The 11,550-nt window shown below is 41.3% G+C and overlaps 1 protein-coding gene across 8 annotated transcripts in view; it reads right to left on the reverse strand.

Annotated features, from left to right (window-relative positions):
- MYLK3 (myosin light chain kinase 3) overlaps positions 1–11,437 on the reverse strand; it is a 44,110-nt gene extending 32,673 nt beyond the window's left edge. Inside the window, exons 1-3 of one of the 8 annotated variants that reach the window (XM_088171859.1) lie at positions 7,611–11,437; positions 6,942–7,047; positions 66–3,270 (exon numbers count right to left, since the gene is read on the reverse strand). In XM_088171859.1, the coding sequence (XP_088027985.1) occupies positions 66–74 (9 nt within the window). In that variant the 5' untranslated portion in view covers positions 75–3,270; positions 6,942–7,047; positions 7,611–11,437. Of the gene's footprint in view, positions 1–65; positions 6,900–6,941 lie in introns of those variants that run through there. The other 7 variants (XM_088171863.1, XM_088171860.1, XM_014882371.2 and 4 more) reach the window with 7 other exon arrangements.
- Positions 11,438–11,550: the final 113 nt, after the last annotated feature.

An 11,550-nucleotide genomic window follows, 5' to 3' on the forward strand; every position in this document is an offset into this window, starting at 1 on the left:
AGGATGGGTGCACATGCACTCTCCCCTGCAACAATCAGGTGAGTGATGGAGATAAGATACTGTACCTTTATCATTCTGACCTAAGAGATGTCAGGTCCAGACGTGTGGGTACAGAGCTGGCTGCTCCTCTCACAGCAAAAACAAGTGGTGTGCTTCCAGCTGGGTTTGTACAGCAAAATAACAAATATGCTGTTAAAACACAAAATGAAACCAAGGTAAGTACAGACAAAACAGAACCAGGTGAGTGAGGAACTCTTGCAGGGCAAAAGCCAGGGGGGAGATGGCTGTGCTTGCTTTACTGCCTGGCAGGGAATGGTTTTCAGGCTATTTAACAAACAAGGGAACAGAGCTTGCCTGGGGTACAGGATGACTTGAGCACAGCTCGTAGAGCTGAGATAGTTCTACAAAGGTGTTAGATGTTAGCATGTAACACCCTAAAGGGACATGGGCAACCCAAGGCTGCCTCAGAGGCTGGACTTAAACCTCCAGAGATGAGACCAATCTCAGCTGCCAGACCCCTCTGTAAATCCCTAATTCAATCTCTGTGCCTTGGCTTTTCCACCTGTAAAACAGTTAAACCTTTCCTAGCTCATAGAATATTTTCAAAGCTTTAGGTTCTACTATTACCATTCTGCCCTTTTAAAGGGCAAGAGTAAAACATAAATTCTAGGTCAAAACTGCCCCAAGGTTTTTAAGACACACCAGCTTGGTGCATACAGTGGCACAGGAATTTCAGCCCTCTGAGCTGAAAGCCCTGCCCCTGCCAAGCCATTCCACATGGACAGGGCAGGGATGCTGCTGGCCTTGTGGCAGCACCTCCAGCAGCATTCCTGGCACTGGGAACACCACCCAGCCACTCTCAGTGGAACAGGAGACCATCCACATGGGCACCAAGCACTTCCACACAGCCTTCAGCTTTTTTACTACCACTGATTGTGGGAATTAAAGGCCCCCATTCCAGGACCTAAGAAAAGAACAAATATTAGAGCTGCTCAAGAGGTGCAGGGCTTAACAATGACCTTAAACCCAAGGGAGGGAAAGAAGTATTTTTATGTATTTGTGACTTCTTCCAACTGCACAAATAACCATGCAGTTACTCTAGATTTAGTAAAGAGACACTATTACTTAATGTGGCAGCAGAGGCATGTACAGCATGCAAGCACCATGCCATGGGGGAAAGCTTGCATGACAAAGAGAATCCTTCAGAAACTTTGGCAAGAACTCTGGAATGAGCTATGCTCAGCCTGCAACCTTCCATTAGCAGATCTAAATACAGAACTATAGTGTAAAACAACACCTTCCTGCAGTATTTGAATTAATTAATATAAAGAATATAATTATTATTATGAGTTTCACTGACTGCTTTTTCCCCATTTAGGTTCTGAAAAATAATTAATTTGGAGCTTCTCTATCTCTCAGTTTAATTTCCCATCTCACAATGTCCGTTCTGGATTATGTGATTCTGTGAATATTAAAGGCAACAATTTAGTAGTAACTATATAACTTTCAATCCCCAACAAGGAAGTAGCCCACTTTCCACAAAGTTAAATGTATTTCTGTGACAATGGACACAGGACTATGTTACCTTTAGTACCTGGTTAAAGTCTAATGGATTTTGCATATAAGGAAATACAGATCTTGGTGCCTTGCCCTTGAGCTAGAGGCAAGGAAAGTGATCACTTTGAGTATAGGCTTTGAATGTGTCACAAGACACCTTTAACTCATAGAATAAATGCACAACTTCACCAAAAGTCATGCACATAACATCCAACAAATGAAATCACGATCAATGTTAGTACTTCAGCTTTTAGAGGAACTCTTCAAATCTGCTGTACTTACACTCCAAAACTCTTCTCTCAAACTAGAGAAGTTAGCAGCACATCAGTGCATTTGGAGCACAGACCAAGACAAGGGAAGAGGTAAAGAGGTTTATTACAACTGGCTTCCCCAGCCAGCTGCTGACAGATTTGCCAACTCCTGCCCTAACTACAGAGCAAAATGAAGGGGCTCAGCATTTTTAAGGTGACTTCTCTCAGCTCCCAGCTTCAGCCTCTGTGAATTAGGAGGAGGTGGGCTGGCCCACAAACATCCCATTTTCAGGGAGTTCATAATCTAAACAACATTATTTAGATCAAAACAGTTAATACAAAGTATCTTCCTTCCTGAAAATGAGGGGAAGCTTCAGTCACTTGGCACATTTCTTTTACACACAGTTAAGAGTTATGAAATCACTTAAGCATTTTAGAACCTTTTTGACAGTAATAATCAGGGGCAGGGAGCTACTAACACGGATGTCACCCAGTCTAAGTGACCATGACTCTGCCCTAAACACCAAACGGAAGGTTCCCAGCTCTCCTCCAGAGCTGCCCTGTAACTCACCCTTCCATTACGCTTCCATCCATGCAACGGGCTGGAGCTGAAAGCCAGCATGCAGGAGTGTCCCCAGGGAAAGCACACAGCTCCAGCAGCCACGGTCCTGACACCAGAAATGTTCAGGTGCCCTTCTGTATCTGATCAGGACAAGTATTCAGGAGCCTGTGAAGACTTTGACTGATGAGGCACTTTCTAAGAGCAGTCAATTCCTCTTGTCTCTGTGCCAGTATCAGCTCATTGCTAGAGCTGCTCCACTCACAATGGATTAGTATTAAAGGACAGGTCTGCAAGCCTCCCCACCTCATTAATATTCATTTTAGACTTTAAATTCCAGTTACACAAGGACTCATGCCCAAGGCTAGAGCCTCATAAATTATATTCCATTTTTAAACCTGCATTTGCTCTCATTGTTTTAGAAGGAAAACACTAGCAGAGACAGTTTTAGGCAAGCTGCTTTTGTTTAAAAGAATACTATCTAAAGCCCTGCTTTAACTTCATTAGCCCACGAAGATTTGCACTACAACAAATCCTGCGTGCAAAGCACAAATACAACTGCCAGCAAATTTTAATTGTCATTATTCTGCTTTTGTTCCAGCTGCCAAAGCAAGTGCATATAATGTCTGCAGCTGAATAAACTCACAAAAGGCAACTTACCGAGGGAGGATTTGAAAATAGCTACAAGCACCATAAAGAAACGAAATTAAGATATAAAGGGACTCAATATGTACTTTGTCTCCTGGCAAACATGGGTGGGTGATTAAGATGATTTTGCATTGAGAGCTACCACATTACACAGCAAACCTGGCTTTGATGGTCAGAAGAAAGGTCCAAAGGAGAAGAGACTGAAGCCTTCTCTGTAAGGATGGGGGCCAATTTTTGGGTAGCAGTTTCTTCCTTCTGTGAAACACCAAGCCTTGTTACACAGGTGAACCTGACAGCACCTGTATCCTTCCAGTCTCCAATACTGAAGGAATGAGCAGCAAAAGGAAAAACAAACTTTTCTCATTTTACCTTTACAAAAGGTAAAAGCTGCTGCAGCACAGACTTCATGTTCAACAGCCTGTTAGTTTAAAACATGGAGAAATAACTGGAAACAGAAGTATTTGACATCATTCTTCTACTTGCCTCCTAAAAAACCTTCAGCAGGGAGAGGAGCAGAGCAGGCACGTTTCCCAGCATGGGGTGAGTAGGCTGTCACTTGCATGGGATGAGAGATTTTCATCAAGCTCCTATTTTCAAATGCACTATCCTATCCTTTTTATAAAGAATTAACACACTCTCTTGCCCACTCTGAGGCAGCCACAAAGGTGGCAATTACAGCCTCTCATTTAATGGCCCATTAACTAGAGGAGACATCATTTAAGTAAGCCCCATAAAGTACACATGAAGCACATGAATATACATGTGGAAATCAGAATTATAGAATCCTCTAGAGTGAATTTGAAATTCAAAGGTAAATATTTTAGCTGTACTTTAACTTTGGCAGCCTGGATTGATGACTTTTTTCCTGTATCTTTAAATCACTATGCCCCTAACCAGTTTCATTCTAGCCCTCAGAAACCTTCTTTACAAGATGTTTCCCCGTTTTGACTCAGCTCTGAAAAACCAGGATTAAGGTGGTGGTGGGATCTTGTTCACCTTCCATATCATGTCTGAATCCGTTTCCCACAGAAAAGCCCAGTAAACTCACAAGTAAGAGTACAGATGGGGAAAACCAAACATAGGAACAAAACAACACAGCTCTGGAGAATTCCTTTTTCCAACCACTTGATTTCTAGGTATAAAGGAACTGCTCAATACTGGGAACATCTGGAACAGCAGTATCCTTACTCCTCTGCAAATGCAGCACCCCTCCAGTCACTCTCCAAGCTGCCCTGCCCTGCTCGTCCTCCCAGCTCCCAAAGGCTGAAACAATGCTCTGCTTCCTGCAGTGATATCCTGCAGGTTTCCACCTCACTCTCCCAAACAGCCTGAACACACTCAGTGTTAATTCCCATCATCAGACCTTTCTCAAGCCAAGTGCAGTTTGTCTTTTTCCTCCCCTCTCCAGTCCTGGCTTGCTCTCTCTGCCCCTGCCTCCCCTCCATGTCTGGAGTGAGCTGCAGTCACCTTCCTGCCTTTGCTATATAAGGAAACCCCACTGCAGCTCCAATGCTGGCTAATAAGGAAAACTGCATGTCTGAAACCCCAGAAACTGAGATTACTGTAATCATAACACAATCCAACAGCAGTCTGACAGTGGCCTTTTGAGTCACTGTGCTTTTGAGTATTACTGCAGTCACAGAGTGCAAGCTGTCAAAAGCCCATTAAGATTTCACAGCTTGAGGAGCAAAAAAAGCACGGGTAAGCTGGCAAGCAACAATCAGTAGTAATTAATCTAATATAAACTCAACCCATCTGTTAGTCTCACAAAACATACATTTTTATTACTTTCTCAGATTCTCGATGTTCAAATAATGAATCTTCTTGTTTCCAAGGAATGCATTTGTAACACAGGCATTCAAAACGGAATGTCCCCCTGCTCTTTACCATTTGCTGCATTTTTATTTTTGATCTTTCTGCAGTTGGTATTTTTCTTCAGACAAGGTATTTTGAGACTAATTTTCCTATGCACTATTGCCATCAGTCTCAACCACTGAACAGTACAAATTGTTCAAGTATCTGTTTCCCCTTCCAAAGTCCTTTAACCTTTTATTATTTTCCAGAACTACATTTAGATGCACACGCATGAGCTGTAAGCAAACGTGAGCTTCCCTGTTGCTAAGTAACTGTGCCAGAGGCAGCCCTGCCACTGTTGTAAGCAACAGCACCACAGCTGCCAAGTTTGGAATTTGGTCAGCGTCAAGAAATGTAAGCTGAATATCTTGGATGAGACTCCCAATCTTCTTAAAATGGGTGTGAGCAACAATGAAAGAAAAATAGATCTCGAGATGACCAGACCCATGAGTAATCCTAATGCTGCAGGACGCTGTTCCCTCTGAGAACACTGAGGTTTTATTTCAGAATGCTGCTATTAGTGTTTATCTAAATTAGGCTTCTTGTTCAATCTCTACTCAGCCCATTAGACACTGCTTTGAGGTACTATTTTCAAAACATTCCTCTTTGTAAGTGTTAGAAGTAATAATTGTGATCATTCAGATAAATCAAACATTTGTTTTTAAAGTGCCTTTTTGAAAACCTTTCACCGGATGTCAAGACCTTTGTAAAAAAATCTTAAAAGTAAATTCTAATGCTCATCTTCTAAACTCAAGATAGTTTAGAAGGGAATTCTACTTGTGCAATTAAAAAACACATTTTTTTACAGTTTCTAATTTAGTTCCTTGTTTGTCAGCACAATCAGAGGTAGAACTACCTCAGGATCAGGCTCTGAATCAGTATCTGGCCACGACTCAAAACACCTCTGTCTTGAGCATTTCCTAACTTCCTGCACCACTTTTCCTCCTTTGGAATTGCTCTGTCCTAAAGAACAGAGATCTTTGTTAGTTTTCTAAGATGACAGGAAACAGTCTTTATCCTTCATTGTTTCAGAAACCAACAATAAAAGGCACTCTTACCTTAAGCCTCAGCCCACAGTTCTGCAATGAACTCAAACAAATTGAGCCTTATTCTAACTCCATTCACCTGAGGTTACACACCAACACCTCAGTTTTAATAGTCCCCAGCTGAAAGGCTCATGCACAGTAAACAACTGCTCTTTTCCAGAGTTTCTTACACTCGTGCCTTTCCTCTGAGTCTGTACAACAAAACCTGTACCACCTCCAGGACACTGATAGATTTCACACCTACTGCACTCTTATGCAGGTTATGACAAGTCAGGATCTAAAGATCCCTGAACTCTGCTGTTAATAAACCGTATGCCATTCCTTAGAAATGGCCTTTAACACATCAGAATTTATTTGCTGAAGAAGTCGACTCCACCAATAAACACTATTTTCAAATACACTACACACTGCTGTGCTAGGAAAGTAATTTATTCATTTTACTGAAAACCAGAAATCCTGGGTCACCCCTTGCTCCAGCGAGTTCACTGACCCTGAAACACTTCTTTGGTGTTGCTGGGAACCAGGAGCTGGGTCCCAGAGCACCTTCAGAGCAGAGACTTCACCTCTCATCACTGCACCTGCTCACCTGGCCACACACACAAACACACCTTTCACTCCACAGCTTCTCCAAACACAGCAACTCTGACCTCAGGCTGAAGATTTCTCCTTATTAGCAGGATATTTTCCATTAAATATTCATAAGTTGTTTGTTCCAGGACAAAAGAGAAACCACAGAAACTTGGTAAACTGCCAGACTATTAATATTTGTACTCCTGGTATCTGAAATACTCACTGTTCTTAACAGCATTTTATGGTCCTCAAAGCTGTCCTGGGTTAAAAATAGTATTTCATTCTTAACTCTTATTAAGAAAATTAGTAAGTTATAATTGAGAGAAATAACACATAATAGAAGACCAAAGGCAGTAAACTGAGACAGAGCTCAGGTTTGACATACAAAGTTAAGTAGCACCAAAAAAAGCAGCTTATGGGGGGGAGTGAGGGGAAGATGAAGAAGAGGTACCTGACCTTTTTGTGGGGAAATGCTCCATGATGACACCAAATGATTCATGTGAACCATGTTCTGGCCTTGAAATTTTAAACAACTTTGGTGAAAGCAGGTTTAGGTTGTCTTCTGCAGAAAAAAGGAAATACAGAGATTTATCCACTTCCATTGCCTCCTTCCCAATCAATTTCTTGCCTCTTGCTTGAATGGCACATCCCAACTAACAGCTGGCAGTGCCAGAAACCCTTTTAAAGTAAGTGCAGGGAAAAAAAAACCAAACACTTTAGTACATTGATTCACAGATATTTTCAGATCATTATGAACCCACAAAATCTGTGAAAATCATGCAGTGTCTGATCTGCCATAATGCAGAAAAAAACTGATCTTCAACTCAGCCAAAAACCTGCTTAATCACTTATAATGATAAGAATTAGAATTCTGTAACCTGTTTTGAAAGTGGTAACCTAAAAAAGAGAAAATAAAATTATTGTATTATTTATTAGAGCTGTCTTACCACCACTGCAACCAAAGTGGCAACGTCCTTAAAGCATAGGTAAACAACTGGGAAAAGCAACACCTTGGAATGCTGCAGTGAGATTTGCCAGAATCCACTGTGAAATTAATGAGAAGTCTACTACAGAAAACTGACAGTACTATCAGTGCCTTGAAGGATAAATTGCTTTTAGACTCACCTGAAAGAATTGGTTGTTAACACTGGCTCTGCTGTATCTCCATAATAATCACGAAGTGAGGCACAGCAGATCTGTGGAGGGGAACAGTTGGTACCGAGAGCCCAACACTGCTCCAAGTGCAGGTCCTGCACACCAAACACCCACTGACAGCTGAAGAATCTTCCAGGTCCATCTTCCTGTAAAAGTCATGTCCTGCTTCCTAGGACTACTCCATGATGCAAATCCAAGCACTGGAAGTGCAGGGTACCATGAGATGTGCTTGGAACACACACACACTCCCCCATGCAAACAAAACCTTGCACAGCTGCACCCAGGGGTTAGAACACATCTGCACATGTTCATGCACACACAGGGATCCTCCTCAAACAGGCCCAAACTAAACCATGGCTTAACACAGCTTTCTGCTCACACTGCTTAATCACAGGCTGTCAATACCCTAAGGGTTATCAGAAGCCAAGCACCATGTCCTGGTAGGCAGTAAGAAACTAAACATCCTTGGTAGTACAGTCCTTGGTAGTACAAGGAACACAGAGCTGCTAATAGCCTGCATGGTCACTGTTTCACTCTAAAACACCCCAAACCCGAGGAAAACTACAAAAGAGAAAAATAAATCAAAAAGCACTACGTAAAACCAAAGTAAAAACCTTGTTTGGGAACTGTTATTCAAAGCCAGTATCTCATTTTCAGTTTATTTCTCAAGAAATCCTGCCCAACCACACGGCAGTGCTAATCTGCAAAGGATTCCCCAATACCTTGTCTCAATTCAATTTATTTTAATCAACCATAACAGCATCAGAACAAAAATAACTTGACAATTAAAAGATGTTTAAAAATTTGACTAAAGAAAACTTCCAGGGGACTTCCAGGGGAGGTGAAGAGTTTCCTTAAACAATTTTCTATTTGATTGCTAATTTGAAGTTCAGAACTCTCTGGTCCTAACAAATCATACAACCCCACCAAACCTCACACCTCAAGAACCTGATGTCCCACACAAGTGATGAAGAAATGTTTCAGTGCAGGCAGCCAGTAACACCCATTAGCAGGATCTTAACTTCCCATGTTAGGTAGGAGTGATGCTCTAAAGAAAAAGAATCTTTGAGGTTGGTTTCACTGAAAACTAAACATTCTCCTGCTCCTGGTGTCCGTGGTGAGAATGCCTGAGCACCAGTGAGCTGTTCAGAATACGGCTGCCATCTAGGAGCAGAGCAGAGGAAATGCAGAGAAATCTCAAGCCAAAATTTGAACTGTGAGCCCACTTGATGGTCAGGAATGCTATTACACATATGAAGCACAGATCTTCAGGGGAAAAAATTAAAAAGAAGTGGCAGAAAGCAGAACTTGTTAAAAGGCTGTTTACGAAGAGACAGTTCCCAATACAATCCTTAACTATTTAGGTCACAACAAAGTTTATCCAGTCAGGCAAGTCAACGTGTACAGAGGTGCAGTGGCACTTCATCTTCTTTTGTTCATTAAAAATTAGCGAATTTTAGTGTTAGAATTAGTGAATTTTCAGACTAATTCAATTTTTCTGAAAGACTAATTTTCCGTGTGAGGTTGCAGGCTATAAAAAATGAAGTGAAACAAATGAAGTCAGCCTGAACCACAATGACAGTCAAAGGCAGAGCCTAAAATCTTACACTGAAACTTTGAGTCCCAAAAAAACCTGCACGTAAGCAACTTCCTGAAGCTTTACCATATTTATTCTTGCTTCTCAGAAACTATGCAGTTTCCAAGCAAGTCAGAGCTGCAGTACACAGAATTTTACTCTTTCATCATTCAGCTGTCACTGGCTTTATTTTAGTTTCATAGACCAAGAACAAATACAATTTACAATTATAATCTACAGTGATTTGCCAATGTATCCTCCATGGATCATCTCTAACACACAGAAGAAAGAGCTCTTGAGATCCATCACGTTGATGCCTATTTTGTACAAAGCAGATACTTTCCAACTCAGTTACTGAATATGTTCCAAGAAATCTGTCTTGGCACACCACAGTTACCAGGGCTTTTGGAAGAGGCTGAAATGCCCTGTCTATACAGGAAAGAATGGCTTGTTTCTGGTTAGTGGGAAGAGAAAGTCAGATTTCTTGCTTTGCCAAATCCCCTGGCAAAGACCCTCTCCCTCCCTAGGGTGTTTCCAAGGCCACCTGCTTCCATCACAGCTTTCTCAAAGAAACTGGAAGCTCTCAAGGAAGAAAAGTAGCATGAGGATATGTGGGAAAGAGGTGACAGAAGAGACCTGGGGGTTACAAAGGGAAGAAATACAGAAATAGAACTCAACCACTGTTTCAGGAGAGCCTCCACCAATGAAGGAGAAAAAATGGCCTTGCACATTTGAGAGGTATGAATATGTTTTTCAAAAGTACTGATTAGAAAAGGCACCACTCTAAATGCAGAAATTAACTAACAGTTTTCTCACATCCAACAATATTAACTTCAGTTCTGTGCTGGTAACTAATTCCATGTGCAGGAGCAGAGAGACAGAAACCTGTAGGAAAGCAGGTCAGAGCACCAAAGAGACTGCACTGGCAGCTCCCTCTGTCCCTTCCCAATACAACACATCCCATTCCAGCAACGGGAGCAACACCAGCCTGATCATATCCTTAAGTCACAATTTCCCTTTTGTCACTTGACCAACTTACCATGCAAACATATTCTCTATCCTAAAGATTGACTCATCTGTCCTTACTACTGGTGTCTGTGACAGGCTCCAGCTCTGTGAAGCACAAGTTCAATGGTGCAGAGAAGTAGGTCTTGTATTTACAACTTCTCATTTACTGGAATAAAGACAAATGTCTTTTAGTGGCTTAAGCACATTTCCACACCATCTCTCTCATCCAGTGTTAATAAGGATGCAAATTATTCCTTAGGAGTTCAGAAGTAAAAACCACTTTCCATGCTCCCTGCTTTTACTTACAGCCTGCATTTGATCAGTGCCTTGTGGCTTAACTCGAAGCTAGCACAGCTCCTTCTGTTAATCAGTAACTAATAATCACCAGTATTTGATAGTCCAGCTTTATTAATAAACACTTTGGCTTCCACCCAGAGATCAGTTCTGTAGCTGAACCTCATTAGGCAATTCTCATTACTCAATGTGGTATTGAAAAGCACCAGTGATACTGAAGAAAATGACATTTAGTTGCATTTCCCCTCCTAGAATAGAGCAAATGAAAGGTGACTAAACCCCAGTGTGACAGATTTTATGAACGTAATTATCTCCTACACCTCCTTCCTTAGGATTTTACACAGCTTGAGGCTTTGGGGCTTTTTCTTGGTAAAATAAAGCCCCCATATAGTTACTAAAAGAAGAGTTTTGGCTGAAATTGCACTATACCACTTTAAGAAAGACTACTCTGTTGCATGTTTCCCCCAGAACTATTTCTATGAAAACAGCTCATTTTTGCACACCAAGGTAGACTTTGCTTAGGTATTTACACTCAGCAATCCAAACAATACCAGTAAGAATTATGCTTTTAAAAGTCAGACCAAAAAAAGCTATGGGGAGTAAAAGGAACTACCACATCCTCCTGCTTTGGAAATACCAGTCACAGGATGCCAACTGCAGATCTACATTTCTGATGTCTCCTTCTCTCCCTCTCCAGTAAATAATGAGCCAAGAAAGACTAGGGGACAAGAACTTACCAGTTGGACAAGGCAGATATTCAGCAAATAATTGTCACAAAACAAGTGCTTGGCTCTCAAATTTCAGGAGTCTGACCCCCAAAGTATATAACTTATAAAAGACAACTCTATGGAGCTCTAAGAAATTATTTTCTAGAGATAATTCATAAAAATAGGAAGTTGTCTAGCAAAATAATCCTCCCAAATTAAACCACTTTAATTTTCTTCCTACCAGAATTATATCACACCTATTAAAAAAGTAAAACTGAAGTCATACCTAGGATGAATGTCAGATTTGTAAGAGGATTAAAACCAA

Source organism: Sturnus vulgaris, chromosome 12 (assembly GCF_052056855.1).
Source record: "Sturnus vulgaris isolate bStuVul1 chromosome 12, bStuVul1.hap1, whole genome shotgun sequence".
NCBI classification, from domain to species: domain Eukaryota; kingdom Metazoa; phylum Chordata; class Aves; order Passeriformes; family Sturnidae; genus Sturnus; species Sturnus vulgaris.